The sequence below is a fragment of the Zonotrichia albicollis genome, chromosome 5 (genome assembly GCF_047830755.1).
Source record: "Zonotrichia albicollis isolate bZonAlb1 chromosome 5, bZonAlb1.hap1, whole genome shotgun sequence".
NCBI classification, from domain to species: domain Eukaryota; kingdom Metazoa; phylum Chordata; class Aves; order Passeriformes; family Passerellidae; genus Zonotrichia; species Zonotrichia albicollis.
The window spans coordinates 5,825,692-5,849,056 of NC_133823.1; the positions used below are offsets into that span (position 1 = coordinate 5,825,692).

Genomic DNA, 23,365 nt, shown 5'->3' on the forward strand with positions numbered 1-23,365 from the left:
GCTGTTTTGCAATCTGACTTCAAGAAAAATGTAAGATCTAAAAATATGGTTCACAATCTGTTGCACAATAACTCCAGCAGAAATACAGTGCAATAATTAGATAATTATGGTTAATAACTCATCATTGCTTTCCCACCACTTTCTTCTCCCTCTTCAGAGCAACAAAAGGAAGAAACAAGGAAAGTTTTGCACAAGACACCTTCAGGCTCTGAGCTTATTTTTTAAATCATCTCTTGTCATGGAAGCCAGGATTACTCACATGGATGCATTTAAAGCTTTGGCTCACTTTCCTAAGAGGCTGAACCCACCCTTTTCAGTCTCATGTATGTAATCACAGCATTTGTATCCTGACCTTTAAAATGCTTTGGTGTTAAGGCAACACTCCCCAAAACCCTCCTCACCCCACAGGAGCAACTTCCATCCTCTGCATCAGCAGCACCTTATCCTTACTGCTGTTACCCTTCCTATGGCATCCAAAGGGGAGAAAACTGCCCAAAAGTCCTCTTGGTTGACACTATTTTACTTTATAGATTAGTTTTGTTTATTGTGGTCCTGCTCTGTAAGTGCCAGGTGTAAAATAGTAGCACCAAAAGCAAAAAATATCATCCAGCTCTCTGATGCCCTGATATGCCATCACTTCTTTTTCACATGGAGATCACATCCTTCTCTTTCAGAAGAGATTCAAAACAAGGGGAAGATTTCTCCTTGTTTGTTGATTGTGTTGTCTATTTTTTGATTGTTTTTTTTTTTAATCCTCTATTTCTCTCCATTTTCCCCAGCCATAAGCAGAGGGCAAGAGAAGAGCAAGCAGAAGGAAAACTATTGTGACAGTTGTCCCAGCAAACTGGCTGTTAAGGCTAAAATATGTGCATGCCTTTAGGCACCTATCCCACATATCCCAGCCATTTCTCTGGGAATTAACATATTTCTTGACAACTCTGACTTTAAGAATGCACAGGAATAAAGCAAGAGTCAAAAAGGCACAGCTTTGGCTGGCTCAGGGACTCAGGTTCTGGCTTTTCCCCTGTGAAGGGACAGCCTGGCTCACCCCACAGGCCTGACTTGGAGACAATGACTTCAAACCCCAGTTCTGGTCAAGTGCAAGCTGGGGTGAAGCCACCACATCTCATAAATCCCAGGTGACAGAGTTCTTAAGGGCCTGCTCCTCCAATGTTTAACAGTGTTGACAATTAATCAGCGTCCAAATTAATTGTCAGACAAAGTAATCAGTGTCTAAATAGTGTGGAATGTCTGACTTCAATTTTCAGCAACAAAGTTTGGATGGTTCCATCAAAGGACCTCAGAAATCTTTTGGTCCAGGCTCCCAGACTTTGGCAGGCAAAGCAGTCCATGAACCAGTTTGCTTGTCCCCTTATTAGCATTTCTCAGTAATTAGCATTTTCTGTCTCATTTTTTCAGCATTCTTAGCTTGTTAACAGCAGATTTCTATAACATCCAAGAGCTGAATGCCCTGGAGGGGCTGTGGTCACCTACTGCATGTGTTTGCCAAGAGAAGCAGCCCAGAGAGAGACAGATCCCACAGGATGGATGGAACAAGCACCACCATCTTAACCCAAAAGGGCACATTCTGAACCTCTGCTCCTCCCAGCAGCAGGAAAAGGTTTGGATGTCAGTGGTTTTGCTCATCTAAGCCAGGTACTTACATGATACAGAGCCAGGACTGCTGATACTGCACCCCCGTGACTGTGGCTGTGACCCCTTGAATTGTGTCTGATAAAAGGTGAACTGGGAAGAGAAGAGAGGGAAACATCACAGGCTGTCCTCATTTATTCTGCAGCTGTAAATAACATTTCTGTCTAAATGGAAGCTGACTACTAATCCCAAGCATTCCTATCTGCCCAGTGGACTAATGCAGGGGTGGGGGCTGACAGAGAGAGATGGAAACATTTGCCCTGCTGCTTTTGAACTGTGTCCTTAAACTATTCACAGCTCAGAAAAGCAGCTGCTTTCTCCTCCCAACATCATCCTACTGCAGTACTGGGTTATTAGATTAGCATTATCCACCACACACACACAGACAGGACTGGGAGGGATGCCACCTTCCCAATCCCCTGCCCTCTCTCCCCCTCTTCCCAGCTACTGCTCTCACACTATTTTACAGCACTACTTACTTTTTGTTCTTTATTGGCAGAAAGCCTAAATTAAAAGGATTACAAATGCGAAGCTCTAAAGACAGGTAGCAAGAAGTAACCAAAGCATGAACATGCTTACTACATGCTCAGGACTTGACATATCTGTTAAACAAATTCACTCAGGCTGTGACAGTTACATTTGAGGTGCGCTGGATATGATAGTGCAATCATTCCTGGTGGCTCTGAACCATCAAGGATGCCTACAGAGAAACAATGCTTAGTTAAGCTTCTTCACATCTTGGGCTACAAGGCAGTAATTTTTTAGACTACACTACAACATTTTTTTGATAGCTTAAGGTGATACCAGTTGTTGATAACTTAGGGTGACACCAGTTGTTGATAGCTTAAGGTGATACCATTTGTTGATAGCTTAAGGTCATACCAAGCCAACAACCTTGGCTAGGGCTGCCCCAGTTGAGCTTCTGGAGGAAAATCAAGTGTCTCCAATTCCCTCCAATGGGCTGGGAGTGACACAAAGGATCAACCCTCCCCAGTTACTCATCCAAAGCAGGCAAAATTCCTCAGCCTGTGTGAATTCAGGTGGAGAATCACAAGGCAAAGGAGCTGTTGCTGATGAGGACAAGCAAACTAAAAGGGTCCACGCAGACAAGACACCCCAGAGAACACCACAATGGATGACCTTAATGAAACAGGGGTAAGACTCCACCAAAACACAAAAACCCAGGAGAAATGAGGCCCTTCAGTCTGAATGACATGGAAAATAAAATTAACCCATGGGGTCACATGCAACGTGCAAGCCTGGGGACCACACAGTGATTGCCCAGCACACCCCACCATGGCCAGGATGGCAAATGAAGAGCAGCCCAGCAGGCAAAGCAAAGAGCTGATTACCGTTCCCTTCCCGTGGGGTCCCTGAATCTGTGAATAAAGTGTTCATGATTTTTTCGAAGTTGCAGCTGGGCTCCATGTTCTCAGGATCCTCGGCGAAATGTCTCAGCATCTCCCGGAGAACATCGTCCAAGGACGTGGCTGTTTCATCCAGGATGATGCTGGCTCTGGCCAAGAAACCATCCAGGTCTCTCTGGGCTCTCACCTCCTCCTCAAAATTCTTTAATTTCAGGTACTGTGTTGAGAAAAGAGCATGAGACAGCTGTACACAAAACCAGCAAAGCAGAATTTGGGTCCTTCACAAGCAGTTTTGCTGAGGTTAGCACACAACCAAAGATTCTACTGGCCATGGAGATCACAGAAGAAAAAGCATTTTATGCATTAATGCATGGAAGGTTTGCATTTTCAAGGCTTATCCTAACAGTGTGCCCACAGGTACCATTTATACCCTGACATAGAAAGCAGAATTTTTTTTAAAAAAAGTTTTTTTTGTGGTTGGTTGGGTTTTTTTAGCCTAGAATAAGTTGGTCTAAAAGTAAAAATATTTAGGGTAGCATTTTAAATCTTTTTTAGATTCAAGTAATTCAGGAAGTTTGACAAAAAGTGGGAAAGTTATTTGGGAGAAATGGACACTGAGCTCAGCAGCATGAAAAATCACCGGTATGAATCCCAGTGCTAAGTCAACCCAGTTGTCCTCAAACTGGGAACCATCTGTTCCCAGTGCTCCCAGTTAGGGAGCCTGAAGTGGAAGGTGGGGAATGCCATCCAGCCCATCAACTTTTCTGACATTTGCTAAATTTCTGTTCTTTTCACTTCCATGGAAGTTTTCTTCCTTTGTAGACTTAGCTTTAAAGCAATAATGAATAAAAGACAGCAGAGGCTGAAACTATCCCAGCTCTCTGCTGGTTCTTTCTGCTGTCCCAGACTCACTGGCTTTGAGATGGAAGAGACAGTCCCAGTATGTCAGAACTCAGTCTCTTCATGCAGGAAAAGTTAATTCTTTATTCACACAACTCATTTAATACAGTTTTTACAGCCTTCCTGGGCAACTTTAACTGGTTAATAGCTTTCTTGCTAATTACTCTATTGGTTAGTAAAAGGTATTCTATTTGTCTATCAAATCGCTCTATTCTTGAATTGTTTACATATTATCTTCACTGATGGGACTGAGCTTATTGTCTATCTATCTTCTTATGGGACTGAGCTTATTGTTTATATAGGTGCACTTGTTTTCTACCCTAGAAATAGACTGTTGTGTTAACAAACTCTCATTTTCAAGATGTTTTCACATGAGAACTTGCAAAGTACTTAGCTGCATTTAGAAGTGACAGGCCAGCTATTAATTTAGCAGAGCAGGCCTGATTTTATGAGGCTTTTCTTTTATAATTTTTCTACCTGTCTGCATTATGTAGACCTCAACTCCTTTCTGTACCTGTCAGTGGGAAGGTGATTAATTGAGTGATCAAACTACAAATTCCCATTGCAGAGTCCTCGGAAATCCACACACAAGCATTGGACAAGGAGGGCTGGCAGTCTTGGCCCTGTCCAACAGCCTGAGTGAGGAAATGTGAACTGAGCTGTTCTATGGATCTTCCTTCCCATGGGAAAGCTGCCAAGCTCAATTCGTGATGCTGAGAACCAGATTGTCAAGAGACATTGAAACCCTCAGTTCCCCTCAAGCTCAGGAAGAACCAAGCTCTGAATTGCTTTTACAAATCTGATCCCCAGCTGCCTCCACAGCCAGGACCATGCCACATTTTCCCCAGGGTGCAGGGCCATCCCTCATGGGTCCTCTCCTTCCATGCACATTCTCTCTTACCTTTTCCATTTATAGACACAGGCAAAAAAATGCTAACATCTCCCTAATTACTGTAATTATCACAGCAACTATCAAGTTGTCAGTACACATCCATTGCAATTAGCACTGTTTTACTTTGCATCAATCACTCTTTCCACAGCATCCTTGAGAGGGAGGATTCTCTGAAGCGTTTCAGCTCCCACCCCCAAGGCTTTGGAGCCATCTGCTCGTAGGAGAGGAGACGGTGACACAGCTACAACTCCACCTCAGAAGTGCAAGCACTGAGTCTGTCTCAAAAGTGAGAGCAGATTAACATACACCTGTAATAATGAGTTTTCAAAATAGCAAAGGTGGCTTTGTGTCACCAACTTCTGCAGAGAAGCAACCAGGAGGAGAATAGCAGAAGGAGAAAGGTGAGGGACAGCAAAAAATTAATCAAAGGCATTCATATGGGTTATCTGCCCAGACCACAGAATCACAGAATGGTTTGGATTGAAAGGACCTCAAAGATGATCCAGTTCCATCCCTTGCCATGGGCAGGGACACTTTCCACTGTCCCAGGTTGCTCAGAGCACTATCCAACCTGGCCTTGGACACTTCCAGGGTGGGGCAGACACAGCTTCTCTGGGCAAGCTGTGCCAGGGCCTCACCATCTTCATGATAAAGAATTTTTTCCTAATATCCAGTCTAAACCTACTCTCTTTCAGTCTGAAGCCATTTTCCCTTGTCCTGTCACTCCAGACTATTTTAAGTTATCTCTTCCCTACTTTCTTGTAGCTGCCTTCAGGCACTGGAAGGCCCCAGATCATCTCAATCGACCCTGATCCTGCACTGAGCTGTGCCTGACAGCACCAGCAGCAGCTCATTGCAAATCAGGAGGATTCAGCTCCAGCTGAGCCACAGGCTTCAAGCAATGCCTTGGAAAAATAACTTTCCATGCCCCAGAGCTGTTTCATTTCCCTGCTGTTGGTCCTTTATAGGAAATAGGGGGAAGACTCATATTTATCATCCATTTAGCATTATTATCAGTTCCTAAGATTAGGGAAGGCATTATAGAGTCATGGAATGGTTTGGGCTGGAAGGGAACTCAAAGCTCATCCAGTTCAAACCCCTGCCATGGGCAGGGACACCTTCACTATCCCAGGGTGCTCCAAAGCCCCGTCCAACCTGGCCTTGGGCACTTCCAGGGATCCAGGGGCAGCCACAGCTTCTCTGGGCACCCTGTGCCAGGGCCTCCCCACCTTCAAAAGGGAGCATCTCCAACACCCAATCTAAATCTACTCTCTGAGCTTAAAGAGGCTTTATGCACATTAAACATCACAAGGCAAGCAGCCACCATGAAAGGAGAGAAATCCATCACTCCCTGAGACACACCAAAATCAAATTACTGGAAGCACTGGCACAGCAAAGCCTCAGAGACAGCTCAGGCACAACTGTTCCAGCCAGGACCCCCACTGGGTTCAGGGCAGATTAATGAAGGCTCCCTCTCTAATATTTTTAGCTGGATAGTCAAGTCACACCAGGAAACTTGATGCTGGAAATTTGATGCTGGAAACTGCTTAGGAAGAAACCCAAGTCAGCTACCCAAGAGCCATTTGAACAGCTCTGGGCATCCTTGATTGCAAAGCTCCACTTGCACCATGACAGAACAGAGGCTGCTGTGCCAAAAAAGGGGGAAAACACTGAAAAAGCCTGCCCTGACTTCAGGCAGGCCAAAATCACACATTCTAACTTATCAACAAGGCTCAAAATGCAAGCTCTCTCTTGGCTGGCTGCTCAGGAGGGAGACACCTTCACTTAGAGCCACCAGCACATTTTTTCTGGTGTCCAAAAAATCCCATTCTGCTGAGCAGAGCTCTGCCTGGGCTGCTGCCATGATCCTTTGGGCCAATTCCCTCAGAACCACTCTGTGATGGTGATTAAATAGCTCAATCTGTGTGAAGAGCCTTTATTCCTGCCCACCAAATGCTAGATAGCAAATTGCCTGAGACACAAACTGCCCTTCCAGAACCACAGGCTTCCACCAGAGACAGGGACAACCTGCAGGGAAACTTCTCCAAACAAAGCTTCTCACTTCTCTGCTGGTGATTCCCCCTTCCCAGACACTTGGAGCCATCTCCTCCGTGAGTCAGGTCTCAATTTCCTTTGCATTTGAAGCACAAAATTTCCACTCATCCTCCCTGGAGGGAAAAACTGGCAAAAGTGTCTTTTTCTCAAGCCCTGCTAAAGCTCTCTGGTATTTGTGGCTCCACAGCACACTAAAATGCTCAAGCATGAACTACAGGCCAGAAAAAGCAAGAATCCTACAGCTCTGAAAAGGAAAAACAAAATAGAAGAGACACTTATGAGTTAGCAGTTTCCAACTATTTCTTATCAGAGGCAGATCCTGAGTTTGGGCTTAGAATTTGCACTTTTAAGTGATTAAGTTCTCAGGTTACTTTCAGTCAAGTGTGTATGACTGAGAACCTTGGCACTGGGATTAGACAAGACAAATTAGGGATAAAGACTTTTTCATTCCAGAGCATAGAATTGCTTATTTTAACTTTCCATGATTCTATACCAAACAATGTTTAAATTTTTTTTTGGTGGTGGCTTTGTTTGGGGTGGTGTTTTCTTTGGTATTGATTTGCTTTGGGGTTTTTTGTTAACTTGGGGAAAAGGTTTCTAAAGCTATCACACATTTCCTCCCACTACTAATTCACACTTCTGAAATATCTTTCCAGGATTTGAGCTGTCTTAGAGTCCTAAAGAAAAGCAGAATTAAAGAGCTCTCTGGGATTCCCTAAAAAGCCCCCAAAGCTGACAAGGCTGGACAAACTAAAACTTCAAATTACAACCTGCAGCAAAGCTTGAAATCCAAGATCTCAGGCACAGGCACAGCTGCCCAGGGCTGTGGTGGAGTCCCCATCCCTGGAGGGGTTTAAAAGCTGTGTGGATGTGGCACTTGGGGACATGTCAGTGGTGGCCTTGGCGGTGCTGGGGGAATGGTAGGATTTGTGACCTTAGAGGGTTTTCCCAACCTAAATGATTCTGTGATTTCCCAGGATCAGTGATGCTACAAGTTCCCATGACAACGGCAACTCCTTCAGGCACAAAGTCAAGACAACTTAACGCACCAAGAGCCTCCCAACTCTAAAGGCAAAACTTCACACAGTACTAAATGCAGAATCAGAGAATTAAAGAATGGCTTGGGCTGGAAGGGACCTCAAAGATCACCCAGTGCCACCCCTGCCATGGCAGGGACACCTTCACTATCCCAGGGTGCTCCAAGCCCTGTCCAACCTGGCCTTGGGCACTTGCAGGGATCCAGGGGCAGCCACAGCTTCTCTGGGTGCCCTGTGCAAGAGCCTGCCCACCCTCACAGAGAAGTTATTAAAAACCAACCCAATTCCTCCCTGAGTAATTTCTGTGCCCTTCCATAGCTGAACGTTTGAATAACAAAACCTAGAGAGGTTTTTTTTTGCACTTTCACCTTATCATTAGTGAGTTACAGTCTCAGGAGCAAGTGTAAACTAAGTGTGGGCTCCTAATCCCCCTCCTAGCCTGCTTGTTTCCAGGGATTTCACTCCTGCTGAACCTCCTGAAGGATGACTGAATAGCTGGAATAAAGAGGGAACCAAACCCCAGCCATGTCTGCTGGGTGTCTCTGTTTCCAGCTCCAGAGGAGCTCAGCAGCCAGGACACACTTGGATCCCTGTGGAGGCAGCTGCAGAAGAGAAAGTGATGAATTAACATGTCAAGGAATTGTCTGGGACAAAAAGCAGTGGAACAATCAGAATTACAGAGAAATTGTTCTGAGAATGAGCAGCACGTGGCTTTTTAGCTTTAAAGAAAGGGAGAGGAATTGAAGAGAAGAAGCATTTAAATGCCTTTTGTTTAGGCCAGCGACAAGCAGCCCCTCAAGTGTGTTTTAAGATCCTTTTCTGTACTTCTGGATGATGAAAAAACCAAATTGGTCACACAGCACCTCTACTTACCTTCCTTGATGTGTGCAGTAACACGCAGCCAGCACCTTCACTTTCAGCTGGAAAGAAGGAGAAAAAAAACCCACATCAGAAGAGTGTTACTATCAGAGGTACCTGACGGGCAGCAGGAGCCGAGCAGGAGGCTCAGGAGGAGGTGAAGCATCACTCTCTTGGCAGGGGATGATCTCTAGAGAAAAGCAGAGATTCAGTTTTTACAACATCTCCCATTTTGGAAGCGTGAACCAAGCACGCTTGGATTGGCATTATCTGATCACTAGGGGATTGTGTCTTGCAGCTTTTTTTGGCTGGGTTTTTGTAACTCTGATGTATTTTTACTCTTCCCTTCTCTCCCCTCCCTCTCCACCTCCCCAAAAATCCAACTCCTAATCCTTGAAGTAATCATTTAATCCAATGCATCGTTGTTTGATAGATTGAGGCTACGATTTCATGAGTCACCCTCGTTTGGAAACCCTCCTTGTCCTCGTTAAGGAGTCAACAATAACAGCCAGGCACTTCCAAGGGATTGCAGGCAGTGACTCCAAGATGAGCACATTAATGTCCTGTCAACTCACCACGCTGCCTCCATAAATCTGAGGAGAAAGCAACACAACTCTTGGGAAAGAAAACTGCTGTTTAGGGACTAGTAAATGTCATTGAATACACAGGATGGGGGAACCCGGGAAATTCCCACTTCAAACTTCCAAGAGCCAACAATAACATTTTCTTAGAGTAACTACAAAGCATTTTTTGGGTATCAGCTACAAAACAAAACAAAATCAAGCTGTATTTGCCAAAAGCCGAGTCCTTGCAGCTAAGGCAGCTTCTCTGTGGCATTATTTGTCCCACAGGTACTTTCTTTGCAGAGAATCATGGAACAGTTTGGGATGGAAGGGATCATAAAGACCACTGAGGTCACTTTCCACTTGACCAGGCAGCACCAAGCCCCATCCAACATGGACTTGAACACTTCCAGCCTGGCATCCTTCTCCTTAAGTTCTCCAAAAAAACCCCCCAAAAGCCTGAGCTGCAACCAAAATGAAGCACATGAACAGCTTTAATTTGAATGAGCACAGCAGCAGCAGCATGGAAAAACCCACTGAAGACCAAAACTTTTCCAGAGGCCAAGCTGTGGAAAACTACAGAGATGTAACACGAAGTTACAGTTATTCAGATGAGGGTTTTGCTTCCTTTCCAGAGCTCTACTTCCAAATCCTAACCTGTAAGAGCTGCTGCAATCCCATGACTTGGCCACTCACCTTCAAGCCAAGCCCTGCTACTCTTCAAAAATCAGCTGAGGGTGCAACTCATGTTAAAACTCCAGAACTCCAAAAAAAAACCAAAAAAACTATTATCTTTTACATGCAGAAAGCTGCTTTAAACAAAATCATTGCTGATCAAACAGAAATTTGAGTTTTGCCCTCAGTGGGGTTCAAAGGCTCCAACTCAAAGTGGAAGCAGAGCTGTAGAAAAGAGGGAAAGGATTGACTTCATCTCCCCCTAAACACAATGAGGTGGTTCAGAGGCTTCGGTTACATCACCCAACTTCTCCCAAATTTCACTTGGATGCTGCACATGTGATTAAAAGCATCACTTAACCAGACAAGTCTGCTGCTGCAACAGCCCCAATTATTCCTGCTTTTGCTGTGCCTTTTGGAAAACACAAGCTGTTTCATCTAAAAAGTGCAATTTATTATTAAAAAGCAAGCACCCAAATAAACCAGAAACATCAAGCATTTTCCCCAGGCTCTCACATCTGTAGTTCTCCAATGCTCACTTACCCAACTTCCAGCCTAATTACACATGCAGAAGTATGCGGGGAGATTTGGAAGCCCATAAATATTCATTGAGGAGAAAACATGTTTTGGTTTATCTGCTTTTGCAAGAAATAGTTCTGGAGAGACAAAAAAAATACCCACAATCCTGAACAATAGCAGGCACATGCTGAAGAGAGAGCTGCAGCCTGTCCTCATGGATACATGGAAATGGAACAGAAATTCTTGTTGTGCTTTTATCAGACAGCAGCTCTTGGTTCCTCTTATCATTTTCGAGGTGTATCAATCTTTGCTGACAGCTCTCTCACGTACCCAGCTGGAGGAGCACCAAGTGCTGCTTTATCAACACAAGCAAAAACATCTCATTACATCTGTTGGACCAGGATCTTTCAAACTTCTCAAAAAAGCTGTTCTGGGTATGGAAGGTGGCATTTTGCAAAGCCCAGAGCTTCATTCATCATTCATCCCAACAACACATGGCTCAGATTTAATCCAGGCAAGGAGATGGACGGGCATGTCCATCCCAGTTCTGGGCTGGTATCTTAAATGCTCACTGGAGTGCTACAAAAATCACTCAGGGATAGCAGCAAATCCACTGGAACATGACAAAGGGAAGGGAAAAATACACAGAGTCTTCTCAAGTGCTCTTCTGCCTTGTTCACAATAAATATCCATTTATTTCCTGCTGGGCATAGTGGGATCAAACCCTGCAGGAGGTTGCCCATGACACATCCAAAGCTCAAGTCCAATCACCACCAGCCTGCCACTCATTTTCTCCTCCTCCAGAGCACCATCTCCACCTCTCTCCAGCCAAGGAGGGGTAAAAAGAATCAACACACTGGCCCTTGCACCTCCACAAAGGAGCCCTTCATGGAGATGATATGGCAAAAAACCCTGGATTCACCCTACCAGAAACCCCCCATCAATCTCCTCAGCCAAGAGTAATAACTTGAAAATCTCAGTAATTTGAGATTTCACACCTGAATGTCACAATGAAACTCTACAGGGAGGTCGGGATCACGTGAAATTTTCACGTCTATTTTTGCGGCCCTCCTTGCTGGACAGAGCAGGCAGCACAAGCCTATTTTAGGCAAGCGAGCGAGCAAGGGGCATTATTGTGTGTGTGAGGGAGAGCTGCCAGGGGTGGCTGAGCTTATCTGTTGGGCTCTGCTCCAGGTCCTGCCCAGGGGAAAAGCCAAAAAGTCAGCAACGCATCCCCGACATCCCCTGGCAGGCAGATCAAGGCGCCACGCGCATCCCGACGTTCTGGGATGCGTGCACACAGGCACGGAGCGTTACTGGGAACCCCACGAGCGACTCCCAGGGAGCTCAGCTGTGACAACTCTGAGGAATTGTCACCATCAGACCTCGTGGCACGCTCTGTCTCTCCTTTTATTCTCCAAACAGGCCCCGTCCAACTTCAACACAAATGAGATTTAATGCTTGGAAGTTTATTTGTTTGGTTTCATCCCAGCTGCCCTGATAATATCCCTGAGAGCAACCCAGAGAAACAAAATCCCCTCCTTGCTTCCCCTCCACCCCCTGCTTAGGTAACAACATCTGCCATGCAAGCCTGAAAACAAACCCCTGAAAGTCAAACACCAAAGTTTAAGGTTTTTCACCTTTTGTCTTAAGAGATCTCCTTTCACCCAGGATCCCTTTCCATCCTTTTCCTCATCCAGGTCCCCAGTGCTGCCCTTAACACCTGAGAAGATCCAAAAGCCTTTGGAGCAGAGCCACCACTGGATGCTTGCAGCATCTTAAGACAGTATTTTATTTTGGGATAAAAGGAGTGGAAAATGGAGAAAAAGAGCTTTTTGGCTGGGGACATTTCTTTAGCTCTACAAACACTCCCTGGTGCATCTTCACAGTAAATATATATAAGCACAGTAAAATAAATCAGAGCAGAATACTGTATTAGCACTTCCATGGTTTTCCCTGAAAAAAAGCAAGGACCTGGTATGACTGGAAGCATTTAAGATTGTGAGGGCTTATTACTTAAAAAAACTAAAAAATCTATTTAATCTTTGCTTTTTATCAAGGGTCTGCCCAAATCTGAGACTCAGCCACTTGTGTCAAACCACACTGTGAGCAGAAAAAAAAAAAACTGTTCTGCTTTTCAAATCTGCCTTAAAGACATTTAAATAAAACCCCATCACCACATGGCGTGACAGGAGTTTGTCAGGAGCACTGGTGACACCTCTAACACACCACTGGCAGTAAGGGATTGCACAAACAGGATCTCAGAGGGATTCTTTGCTTTGCTGTCCTGAACCTGGACTAATCACCCCCAGATTTGAGTAATTTTGGTTAAATATTGTTAAATAACTGTGCCTTCATTATCCCCCATTCCCACAACAGGTGATGAGGAAAAGAGCCTGAAGTCTGCTGGGTTCATCCCACAAATCTCCAGACCAAGGGCAGGTGGGAATAAGGAATCTGGAGCAGCAAAAACAGCAGGGCAACAGGATTCTTTGCTTTGCTGTACTGAGCTTGGACTAATCACCATTAGATTTGAGTAATTTTGGTTAAATATTGTTACATAAATAACTGTGCCTTCATTATTCCATATTCCCACATTCCCACAAGAGGTGATGAGGAAAAGGGCCTGAAGTCTGCTCGGTTCATCCCACAAATCTCCAGGCCAAAGGCAGGTGGGAATAAGGATTGTGGAGCAGCAAAAACAGCAGGGCAGGTGAAGAACCATCCCTCACACTCCTGGGTGGGGAACTGGGAAGAAAGGGGACATCACAAAGATTGATTAGGGGCAACGCGCCACTTGTCACAGTCATGTGCTATAAAAGCTGAATATTTCATTAAAAAAACCGACCTGTGGTAGATTCTATCAATCAATTTGGAGTAAAGGAAATATGTGCATTTTTTTCCACGCGCTTTAAACCCCACAGGGAGGATTTAGCTGCTCCAAAGCACCAAGGTGAAGCACGGAGAAGGGAGGCTGCTGCCTCCGTGCAGAAGCACCCGTGCTCCCCCCACACCTCCCTCAGCTTCCTAAGCAGCGCTTTGAAAACACCCTGGCCAGGAAATTCGGAGGGAGGCCGTCCCCTCCCCGGCACACAATCGCTATATCCACTTTCCATTAGAGGGTAGGAAGCCTCAGGAGCCCAACATCCCACTCTGACATCAAACTGCTAAAACAGGAGTTATCAGATGGAACGCGTGGGTCAGCATTGTGCCTCGAGACATAAAAAGGACCTTGGTATTAATGTGAGGAAATGTGACTATTGTGTGCAGAGTGATACCCATTCAAGCCCAGACCACTTGTCTCTGGACCTTACTCTCCCTGGAATATCCTTGGCGCCAGCATCCAGCTTTTCTCCTCGTCCCCTTGAAGGAAAAAAAGTCATCTGGGCAGGGGCTGGGCCAGGATTTGGATGCTGTGTTTTGTGGCGGCGGGCGTGCACGTGTGTGCCTCTGGAGCACAGGAAACTGTTGATTCTCTGTATCTAGGAATGATCAGTTTGAGCAGGGTGGAACAGCCTTTAAATTCTCCTGAAGCGTAATTGGTGTTCCGCTGCTTCCCCCCCACACCCCGGCACAGCCACATCCTGCTTTCCAATTGGCTCCTCACTGCCGGCAGGAGTTTGGCTTGTGCTCCCCAAAACTGCTGGAGACACCTCTAAAATCTCCAGTCTGAGCATCAGCTGCAAGTGGGATAAGTAAGGCAGCTACAGCTCCACAAATCCTGGAGAAATTGTGCCTGAATTTAAGGATATACTGTGCAGAACCTCCTGCAATGTAGGTAAGGAGAGGCTGAGTTTCAGAGCCTCAAACTACAAAAACAAGACCCAAAGAATAGTTTTAAAAGCCCAAAGTGCAAGAACAAGAGCCAAATGATTGTTTTAAAATCTAAAACTGAGCAAAACTCAAAACTGAAAAACATCATCTAGGAATGATCAGTTTGAGCAGGGTGGAACAGCCTTTAATTTCTCCTGAAGCGTAACTGGTGTTCCGCTGCTTTCCCCCCACACCCCAGCAGAGCCACATCCTGCTTTCCAATTGGCTTCTCACTGCTGGAAGGAGTTTGGCTTGTTCTCCCCAAAACTCTCTAAAATCTCCAGTCTGAGCATCAGCTGCAAGTGGGAAAAGTTCAGCAGCGAGAGCTCCACAAATCTTTGAGAAATGTGCCTAAATTCAAAGAAATACTGTGCAAAACCTCTTGCAATATGGGTAAGGAGAAGGTGAATTGTTTCAGAGCCTCAAACTACAAAAACAACATCCAAAGAACTGTTTTAAAAGCCCAAAGTGCAAGAACAAGATCCAAATGATTGTTTCAAAACCTGAAACTGAAAGAAAAACCCAAGATCCAAATGATGAAAATACATGCCTGGCTGATTTAAGGGAGCTGCCAAAGAGATAAGAACGCTGTGACTGATGGCAAGGATATGCCCCCACATATTCCCAAGACTCACTTGCATGACCTGTCCATTAAATTTAAGGCCCAGCCTAAACCAAACTGCTGTAATTATTTGCAGGGATTTAATTCCAGGTGTGCTGCAGATAAAGGTTTCCTGGACAAAAGCCTGGAGTGCCAGGACAATGGGGAAATGTTTCCCACTGACAGAGAGGACATTTAGATTAGACTTGAAAAAGAAATTATTTTACAATGAGGGTGGTGAGGCCCAATTGCCCAGAGATCTGCCCCCGGATCCCTGGAAGTGTTCAAGGCCAGGTTGGATGGGGTTTGGAGCAAACTGGTGTAGTGGAAAACATTCCTGCTTACTGCAGGGGTGTTGGACTAGATGACCTTTAAAGGTCACTTCCCACCCAAACAATTCTGTGATTTTACTTGCAAACATTTATTGTGACTTCAGAAAAAGCCTCAGCCTAAAAACCACCCTGATCTTCCCCCAAAAATGCAGATCCCAGGTCCAAAAGCCTCCAGCTTCAGATAAACACCCACCTTCCTCTTCGAGCTATGAATATTTGCTGAAAACAAATGTTACCACCAAAATCCAAGTTACAAGGATAAAAAGCAGAAAATAATTAAAAAAAAAAAAACTTCCATCAGTTAACACAAGGAAGCACTGAAACACCCAGGAGAAATGACCCAAATGTCACCACTGAGCAGCATTTTAGTGCTCAGGCATCTGCACTGCTTTGGGCTCAGTACTCCCTGCAAAGGCAGCCAGTATTAATTAAAAATAAGACAGACCATACCTTAAACCCCAGATTTCTTCAAGCCATCCTGTTTTACAAACACCTGTGCAGAAAGCCCAGTATTTTATGTCAGTGGTCATTTGTTGGGGTTTTATTGGTCGTGCTGTGTTTTGTTGGCTCAAAGCTTAATCCCACACAGTGATCTTTTTAAAAACAGAATTGCAGTGGAGAGCATCCAATTATGCTCATGGAGAGCTGCACACACATCACACAGAGAGGAACAGCTCAACAGGATGATGCAGAGCTGTCACTGCATCTGTAATTCCACCTTCACTGCCTGCCAGCACCTGCATCCCAGGGTTCCAACTCATCCCCTCCAAAATGGGAATTTTGGATCTTTTAGCCCTTTATTAAGGTGGGCAGCAAACTCACAGCAGCTGACCCCAAAAAATCTCCAGCAAGAGAGAGTTTGGGCACCACATTCAGCCAAGAGAGCACATTTTGACTCAAACATTTCACCCAGCTTGGAGAAGGCAGGAAAATTAGATGAGGATGCAAAGATTCCATTCCCATGCTTGGTTTTTCTCTGTGTTTTCAGAGCAACAGAGGGTTTTGTAGGATCCTGGTGCACCAGCTCCCCAGGGGTAGGAAATTAGGTGTTGGGGTTTCTGGCATTGCCTGGAGAAACCCCACTTTTATTTCCTCCTCCTTTCCAGCTTGCAAAGGTTCAGTTCCAGCTTTGCTCTAGGAAATCAAAACCTGAGTATAAAAACAAACCTCCCAAAGAGTGGCAGTGATGGAAGGGAATTTCTGTGCAGGGAACAATTCACTCCCAGACACACCTTGGCTCTGGCATAATTAAACCTCAGTTTGGGAACTGGGTATTTTTTTCAGAAGTTCAGGGTGTTTTTCTTGGAGGATTTTAAGGGGTTCATCTCAGCCACCCCTCCAGGAGGATCAGCTGTGCCCTGGGCAGCCACAGACTGATTTGATGTGTATAAATCCAGCCTGTAGGAAATCCAGTAAAACCATCTCTATAAAAGAACTGATAGCCCAGATGACTCCTACCCCTGGACCCTGATGAATGCTTTGCATAACAGTGAAAAAGTTGGATTTTGGCTACCTGGATCACTTTGATGTTGTAAAAGGGGGAAAAAATCTATTTTTCCACATATCCCCTTATTGAAAGTTTGGCGTTTTGCTCTGTCTGAAACTCATTTTAAAAATCTCCAGCGTTCCATTTCAAACAGGACCCCAACACACCAGAAATCAAATTTTCCTTAAAAATTCTGATCATCTTAGCTGAAAAAAAAAAAAAAGGATACAACTAATATCACCAGCACAAACAGCAATGCTTCAGGGAAATAAGGCAGCCTTTTTTGTCCTGTTTTGAATGGAAGGGAAAACAAAAAAAAGCCCACAAGGACACACAAGGAAAGTGAACTTCTTCAGATGCAGAAGAATCCACAGCACTTGCATTCCTCATCCCCAAACAATGCACCCCACGGCATTGAGTCCTGACTTGTCATAGCAGAGCACAGTTCCCTTAAATCTTTCAATTAAGATGGCATTTGTAAAATTGCAGGCTTGGAAATTGCTGGATATTATTCCTAAGTTCAAGTCATTGCTCAGAGTCAAAAAGTAGACTCCAAGACAGTCAAACAGGAGTCCAGGCTGCGCCTAGTGGGCATCACCATTCCCAGTAACTGCTCACTGCAGATCGACTGGGATTTGCATGTAACTCAAAAATAACTTTTAACAAACTTAAAGGACTGTCTGACACTGTGACACCAAGAATAAGCCACAGCCTGTGCATTTAACCTCTAAAATAGCCCACGTAGGCAGGCTCCGGCTGCTGGGACAAGTCCAGGCTGCTCTGTATCCCAGAGCTGTGTTTTCCCAGGTATATCCCACAAAATTCAACTTTCACAAATTGGGTGGGAAAGGACCTTAAAGATAACCCAGTTCCACCCCCCATCTGTGGGCAGGGACACCTTCCACCAGACCAGGTTGCTCCAAGCCCCATCCAACCTGGCCTTGAACACTTCCAGGGAATAAAGAAGGTTAAGTTTTGTCTAATTCAGAACTACTTATCTTACTAAAACTGAAAACATTTTCTGGAAAAATAAAATGGTTGCTACAGCTAAGAAAGATTGTCACAGCTACCAGCCACAAAAAAAAACCTCTTTAGCTTGATTTTTTTTTTTCTCCTAAAACCTCTGTTTCTCAGATCTGGCTTAGCACTATGTAGGATTTCAGTTTAGATCTGTATTCCCTTCCTCTTCCAGCTTTACTTTTCAAAGGATTCACTAAGTATCAGCACTGGATTTTATGGGAAATTAAGCCAACGGGATTTTGTGCAAAAGAAAAAAGTTAAAAATTGCATATGAAATAAAACAAAATGACAGAAGTTTTTTGGTGAATAGCTTGGCTATTCTCCGTCCTCATCATTTATCAGCACTGAGGATATTAAAACACTGTGCCAGAAGCAAAGGTTCAAGGATGGGTTGGACAGGGCCTGGCACAACCTGGCCTAGCAGAAGCTGTCCCTACCCTTAAAGAAATCACATTTAAGATCCCTTCCAACCCAATCTACTGTGATCCCATGAAATCCCACCAGCAGCACCAACCCCCCTTTGCCACCCCTATTTTTTGGGGCCACTCACCGGTGGCGCTGGGAGTGCCCTCGAGGTTGACGTTGACGAAGAAGCGGATGCTGTCCGCGGACACGATGGTGGAGTTGACGCCGTCGAAGAGCTCCTCGTTCACCACCTCCTCCTTCGCATCATCCGTGTCACACTTGAGGTACCCTGACAATGAGAGGGGAGTGTCATAAGAGGGCAGGCTCTCACGGCGTGTTGCTGTTGTTGTTGGCAGTGAGATGTCTGTGGTGTCCGAGTCTGAGTCCAGGTTTGAGGGGCTCTCGGCCATTGCCGGGGCTTTGTGAGGCGCCGCTCTGAGGCCCTGCGAGGCCCCGCGGCGTTCAAGGAATGGCACCCAGCATGTTTTGGGGTGGCCTCAGAGGCTTCTTCCTCATGCCAACAGTGTGGGCAGCAAGACTCAGCCACAACACCTTGCTCCCCTTCAGGTAAAAGCCACCACAGGATGAAAATGCTGCATAAAAACACCACCAAAAGTAAGAGTTGTGCCCCAGCCCACCCCGAACTCAACACCTCAACCGAGCCAAGGCCGCGCCGCTGCTTTGGGACACGGCAATTTGAAACTACAGGTGGGAAAATGGAAAAAAAATAAAAGAAGTTTCCAAGGAGATACCTGATATGGACAGAGAGACCCATAGTTCCCCAACGGGCAGAGGAGCAGGTCACTGGGGGTGGCAGCACTGAGAATGCGAGACAAGTTTCTTAATTACACCAGACAACTCCTTAGCCTTTTGCAAGGCTTTAATTAGAGTTTAACCCAGCCTCATCCAACAGCAAAGTGGTCCCTGCAACATCTCATTAGGGAGCAGCTGGAGGACTCTTGTAGCACACTCATGTATCATGTTTAATTAGGAGAATTAGGGACATTATAGAATGTCGATTTTTACATTACCAGGATTATTCAGCAGCTTCTCCTCATCTTCTAACAAGTCTTTTATGCCTAATTTGAAGCAGGAGGGAGATATTTCATTAGCTGGCTCTAGGCACTACAGTGAAATGAAAAGGGGGAGCTCCAAGGCAGAGGCTTGAATGGAAACTAAAATATTGATGGCTTTTTTTAAAGCCTTGTATAAGCAAATGTGGAGGCAGCAGCTGAAAGCAGCACATGCTGCCTCTGAGGGATCGAGCCAACAGTTCTCCACCACAAAACACAAACCCAGATGAGTGAGGCCACAAACAGGAACTCAGTGACACAGGACAGGGTCTGCAGCATTTCCTGCCACGAGCTGATGGAGCTCAGCATCCCCCCAGAGGGTGCAGAGGGTGCAAAGGGGCTGCAGGAGCTTCAAGCCTCCAGATGACTCCTAAACTACTTATCAAAGGTGTGGGATACTTGATAAAGCCCCTCAGATTAACCCCCCTCCTGATCTCTGCCTCCTTCACCTTACAATCTGACAGGAATTAATGTGAATAAGCCCTGAAGTGTTCTGAAGGCTTCAAAAAGCATCCAGGGTGCTGCTGTCCCCATCCAGCAAAGCACACTGAGGATATCACCCTCTGCTGCTGGCAGAGCTTGGGGTGTTTGCAGCCCTGCACGATGGAAACTTGTCCAGACAGAAAAAAGTGAAGTGAGGAAAGTACAGGAAACACCTGAACGCTGAGGGCACCACCAGATAAGGAATCTCTGCTGGCAGATGTGGAAGGGATGGACAACAGCCAGCCAAGGTGCCTGTTGCCATCAGAAGTATTGCAAAGTCCCTCACAAGCATCTCAATCGCAAACTAAGTCCCAAAGTTGGGGTTTGGTTCCTCCAAAATGCACGATGGACACCATAATCTCTCCTCAAAGCTGAGCACCCACAGCGCTGACATTCCCCTCAGTGCCAGGAGAGTTTGGGCAGCCCTGCAAAGGAAAAAAAACAGCCTGGGGAAGGCTTTTTCCACCTCAACCACATCCAGAGGAAAAAAAAAATCACCCTGGCCAAGGCTTTTTCCACCTCAACCACATCCAGGATTGCACCCTCAGTGAAGTTCTGAGCTTCATCTCCAACCTTCCCACTCACTGGGTCACATAAGGGTGGTTTGAGCACCCAGCTCTGAGAACATGGCTGAGCTTTTCTTCTCTGTCCTAAAGGAATCAGATGGGTAAATAGGGGAAAGCCAAGCAGGGAAAATGATTTATTCCCCTCCCCAACCACTGAAAGTGGTTTGATAAGAGGGTGGCAGTGGTGGAAACCAGAGAGGGCTGGAGACAGGACAGAAGTAGCCCAGGAGCTGGAAGAAGGGCAAGGGTGGAGCAGGATCAGAGGGTTGGGCAGAGGTCAGCCAGGACTCTGGCAAGGGAAGCATCCTCTGTTCCTCCCTCTTTAGGGGAGGAAAGAGCAGAACAAAAGGCAGCCGAGCCTCATGTCCCTTGGGCAAGGCAGGGACAAAACACTCGGCCTGCAAATAATCCCCAACCTGGGCTGGACAGGAACTGCACTCCCAGACAGGTGTCTGCTCTGTCACTGAAGCACCTCCAGGCTCAGATCACTCCTGTTTGGAATCCTTCAGCCCATTTCATCTGCCAGGAGCTTGAAACCATGAGCAATTCACGCCTGTCAAAGGCAGGGTGACCTCGAGGTGACGCAGGCTCTGTGGTGGCAGATGCACCTTCCCTGTGAGCTGCAGCCCTGCCTCCAGCCCTGGCAGCTGCTTCCCCCTCATTCCCTGATGCTCACTGAGTGCCACCCCCGCTGCTTGAAGGGCAGCAGATGCCACAAGCGACAGCAGAAGCTGTTCAGCTCCTCTGGAAGTCTGATGGGTGTTTTGCAGAAGTTCAGAGCAGGATCTGATGTGGCTGTTGCAGAATTTGTGCAAATGCCAACCAAGTTTCCATATGGAAGTCCCAGAAACACTTCACAGGCTTTGTCAGGAGCAGTTGCTTCAGAGACCGAGGGCAGAGTTAAACACCTTTTCATTGGCATCAGATTTCCTGGGGGAGAGTTTAAGATCTTCAAATTGATGCTCCCCCCATCTTTATCACTGCAAGTTGGCACCTTCAGATGAAGGCAGCATTGGCTGAAGTGCCACGGGCTGTGTGACAGGGCCAGTCAGAGCCCTGAGCACAGAAGGTGTCACTTCAGCCCAAAACATGCTCTAAAAGAGAAGAGAGAGAGGGGAGAGAGAGAGGAGAGAGAAGACAGAGAGAGAGAAAAAAAGGATGGAGAAAGGAAGGAGAAAAGAAAGAGAGAGGAGAGAGAGAGAAAGAGAGAGAGAGAGAGAAAGAGGGAGAAAGAGAGAGAAGGAGGGAGAAGGAGGGAGAAGGAGAGAGAAGGAGAGAGAAGGAGAGAGAAGGAGAGAAAGAGAAAGAGGAAAGAGAAAAGAGAGAAAAAAGAGGAAAGAGAGAGGATAGAGAGGATAGAGAGGAAAGAGAGAGGAAAGAGAGAAGAAAGAGAGAGAAAGAGAGAAAGAGAGAGAAAGAGGAAAGAGAAAAGAGAGAAAAAAGAGGAAAGAGAGGATAGAGAGGATAGAGAAGAAAGAGAGAGAAAGAGAGAGAAAGAGAGAGAAAGAGGAAAGAGAGAAGAGAAGAAAGGAAAGAGAGAGAAGAGAGGGGAGAGAAGGGAGAGAGAGAGGAAAGAAAAGAGAGAAAGAGGAGAGAGAGAGGAAAGAGAGAAGAAAGAGAGGGGAAAGAGGGGGAAAGAGAGAGAGAAAACAGAGAGAGAAAAGAGAGAGAAAGAGAGAGGAAAGACAGAAAAGAGAGAGAAAAGAAAGAGAAAAGAAAGAGAGAAAAGAGGTTTGGCTGAGGAGGAGCTGGAACACAGTCAAAGCTGGCCCAGACCAGTGCAGCCCTCCTGCACCATGAAGAACACACCGTGGTCAGGATAATCCCCCTCAGACCACCCTGCAGCACTCATCTCATGGCAAAGAAATGGAAAAACATGGGAAGTGCATGAGACCAAGGAGAGCAAGCAGCACCCTTCAGTGCTGCAACAACAAAATCCCCTCCTCACCCTCAGAAGCAGCAGATGCTTTCACCTTAAATCCTCCTTTACTTTAAGGGCTTCCCTCAGCCCATACTATGCAACAGGAAAATAAACCAGAATAAGTAGAAAATAAACTCAATTTTATGCAGGTGCTGGGAAGAAAAAAAGAAGAATAATTAGGATTTCTCTGGTGATTTCCCTGCAAAACACCAGCCCTTCCTCTGTAGTTAATCCCAGACCTGCTGTTTTCTGAAATCCCAATATCCACCCAAGATCAGGCTGGATGGGGCTTGGAGCAACCTGGTCTGATGGAAGCTGCTCCTGCCCATGGCAAGAGGGTGAAGGGGGATCTTTTAAGGACCCTTCCAACCCAAACCATTCCAGGATTCCATGATTCCATTCCCAGCCTTCTCTCTTTACTTTCCTCACATTCTCAGCTCCATCTCCCAGCTCCTGCTGCTCTCAGCCCTCTCACAGCTCTGACAAGGTGCCTGCCCTGCAGCTATTTTGCTTTGGAGCTGAGTTTTTAGTGCTCAGGGCTCTGTAGGGAGCAGCAGTGACTGCAGCTGCTGCCATCAGTGGTGGCACTGAGTGTCCCACTGCTGCTCTGGTGGCACCTGGCAGCTGCACCTGGGCCAATGAAATCAGCTGAGCAGGAAGCTCAGCCTCAGCCACGTCAGATAAATTCCCTGGAAAAGCCGAAGTGGGAGCAGCAAGGGCTGCAGGCTTCTCCAGGAAAGCCAAAAACCTTAATCAAGCTCAATTTCCTGGGAGAAAAAGCAGCTTTATTACTAAAAACATCCTCTCACACCCCAGGTGATTGGAATTTTTCCAGCCACAGCCCCTGCACAACCTCTCAGGTGACAAAGCCACTTGTGGAGCTCTAGCCAACATCTGCAGGCACAAGCCACTAACTCAGAGCAGTTTTCTGGAAGCAACTGATTTTTACCCTCAATTTCCAAGGCAATCTCTTCTCCAAGCCTGGAAAATTGTTCTCATCTACAGCAGTGCTTATTCCCTCTGTCAAATCCAAGCCCAGGCTTCCAGAATCATGGAATTGCATCTCGTCCTCTTCACCCCTCCCAAAAACTCTCCTCAGAAAGCCAGGGACCTCAAACTACGTTAAAAGAGGCTTTTTGAGCTGTG

The 23,365-nt window shown here is 46.0% G+C and overlaps 1 protein-coding gene across 6 annotated transcripts in view; it reads right to left on the reverse strand.

The window, feature by feature from the left end:
• SLC4A11 (solute carrier family 4 member 11) overlaps positions 1-23,365 on the reverse strand; it is a 99,242-nt gene that overhangs the window by 51,659 nt on the left and 24,218 nt on the right. For all 6 annotated transcript variants that reach the window (XM_074540573.1, XM_026798113.2, XM_014272904.3 and 3 more), the window contains exons 3-6: positions 18,322-18,465; positions 8,778-8,824; positions 3,006-3,237; positions 1,665-1,746 (exon numbers count right to left, since the gene is read on the reverse strand). In XM_074540573.1, coding sequence (XP_074396674.1) covers positions 1,665-1,746; positions 3,006-3,237; positions 8,778-8,824; positions 18,322-18,465 — 505 coding nt within the window. The remainder of the gene's footprint in view (positions 1-1,664; positions 1,747-3,005; positions 3,238-8,777; positions 8,825-18,321; positions 18,466-23,365) is intronic.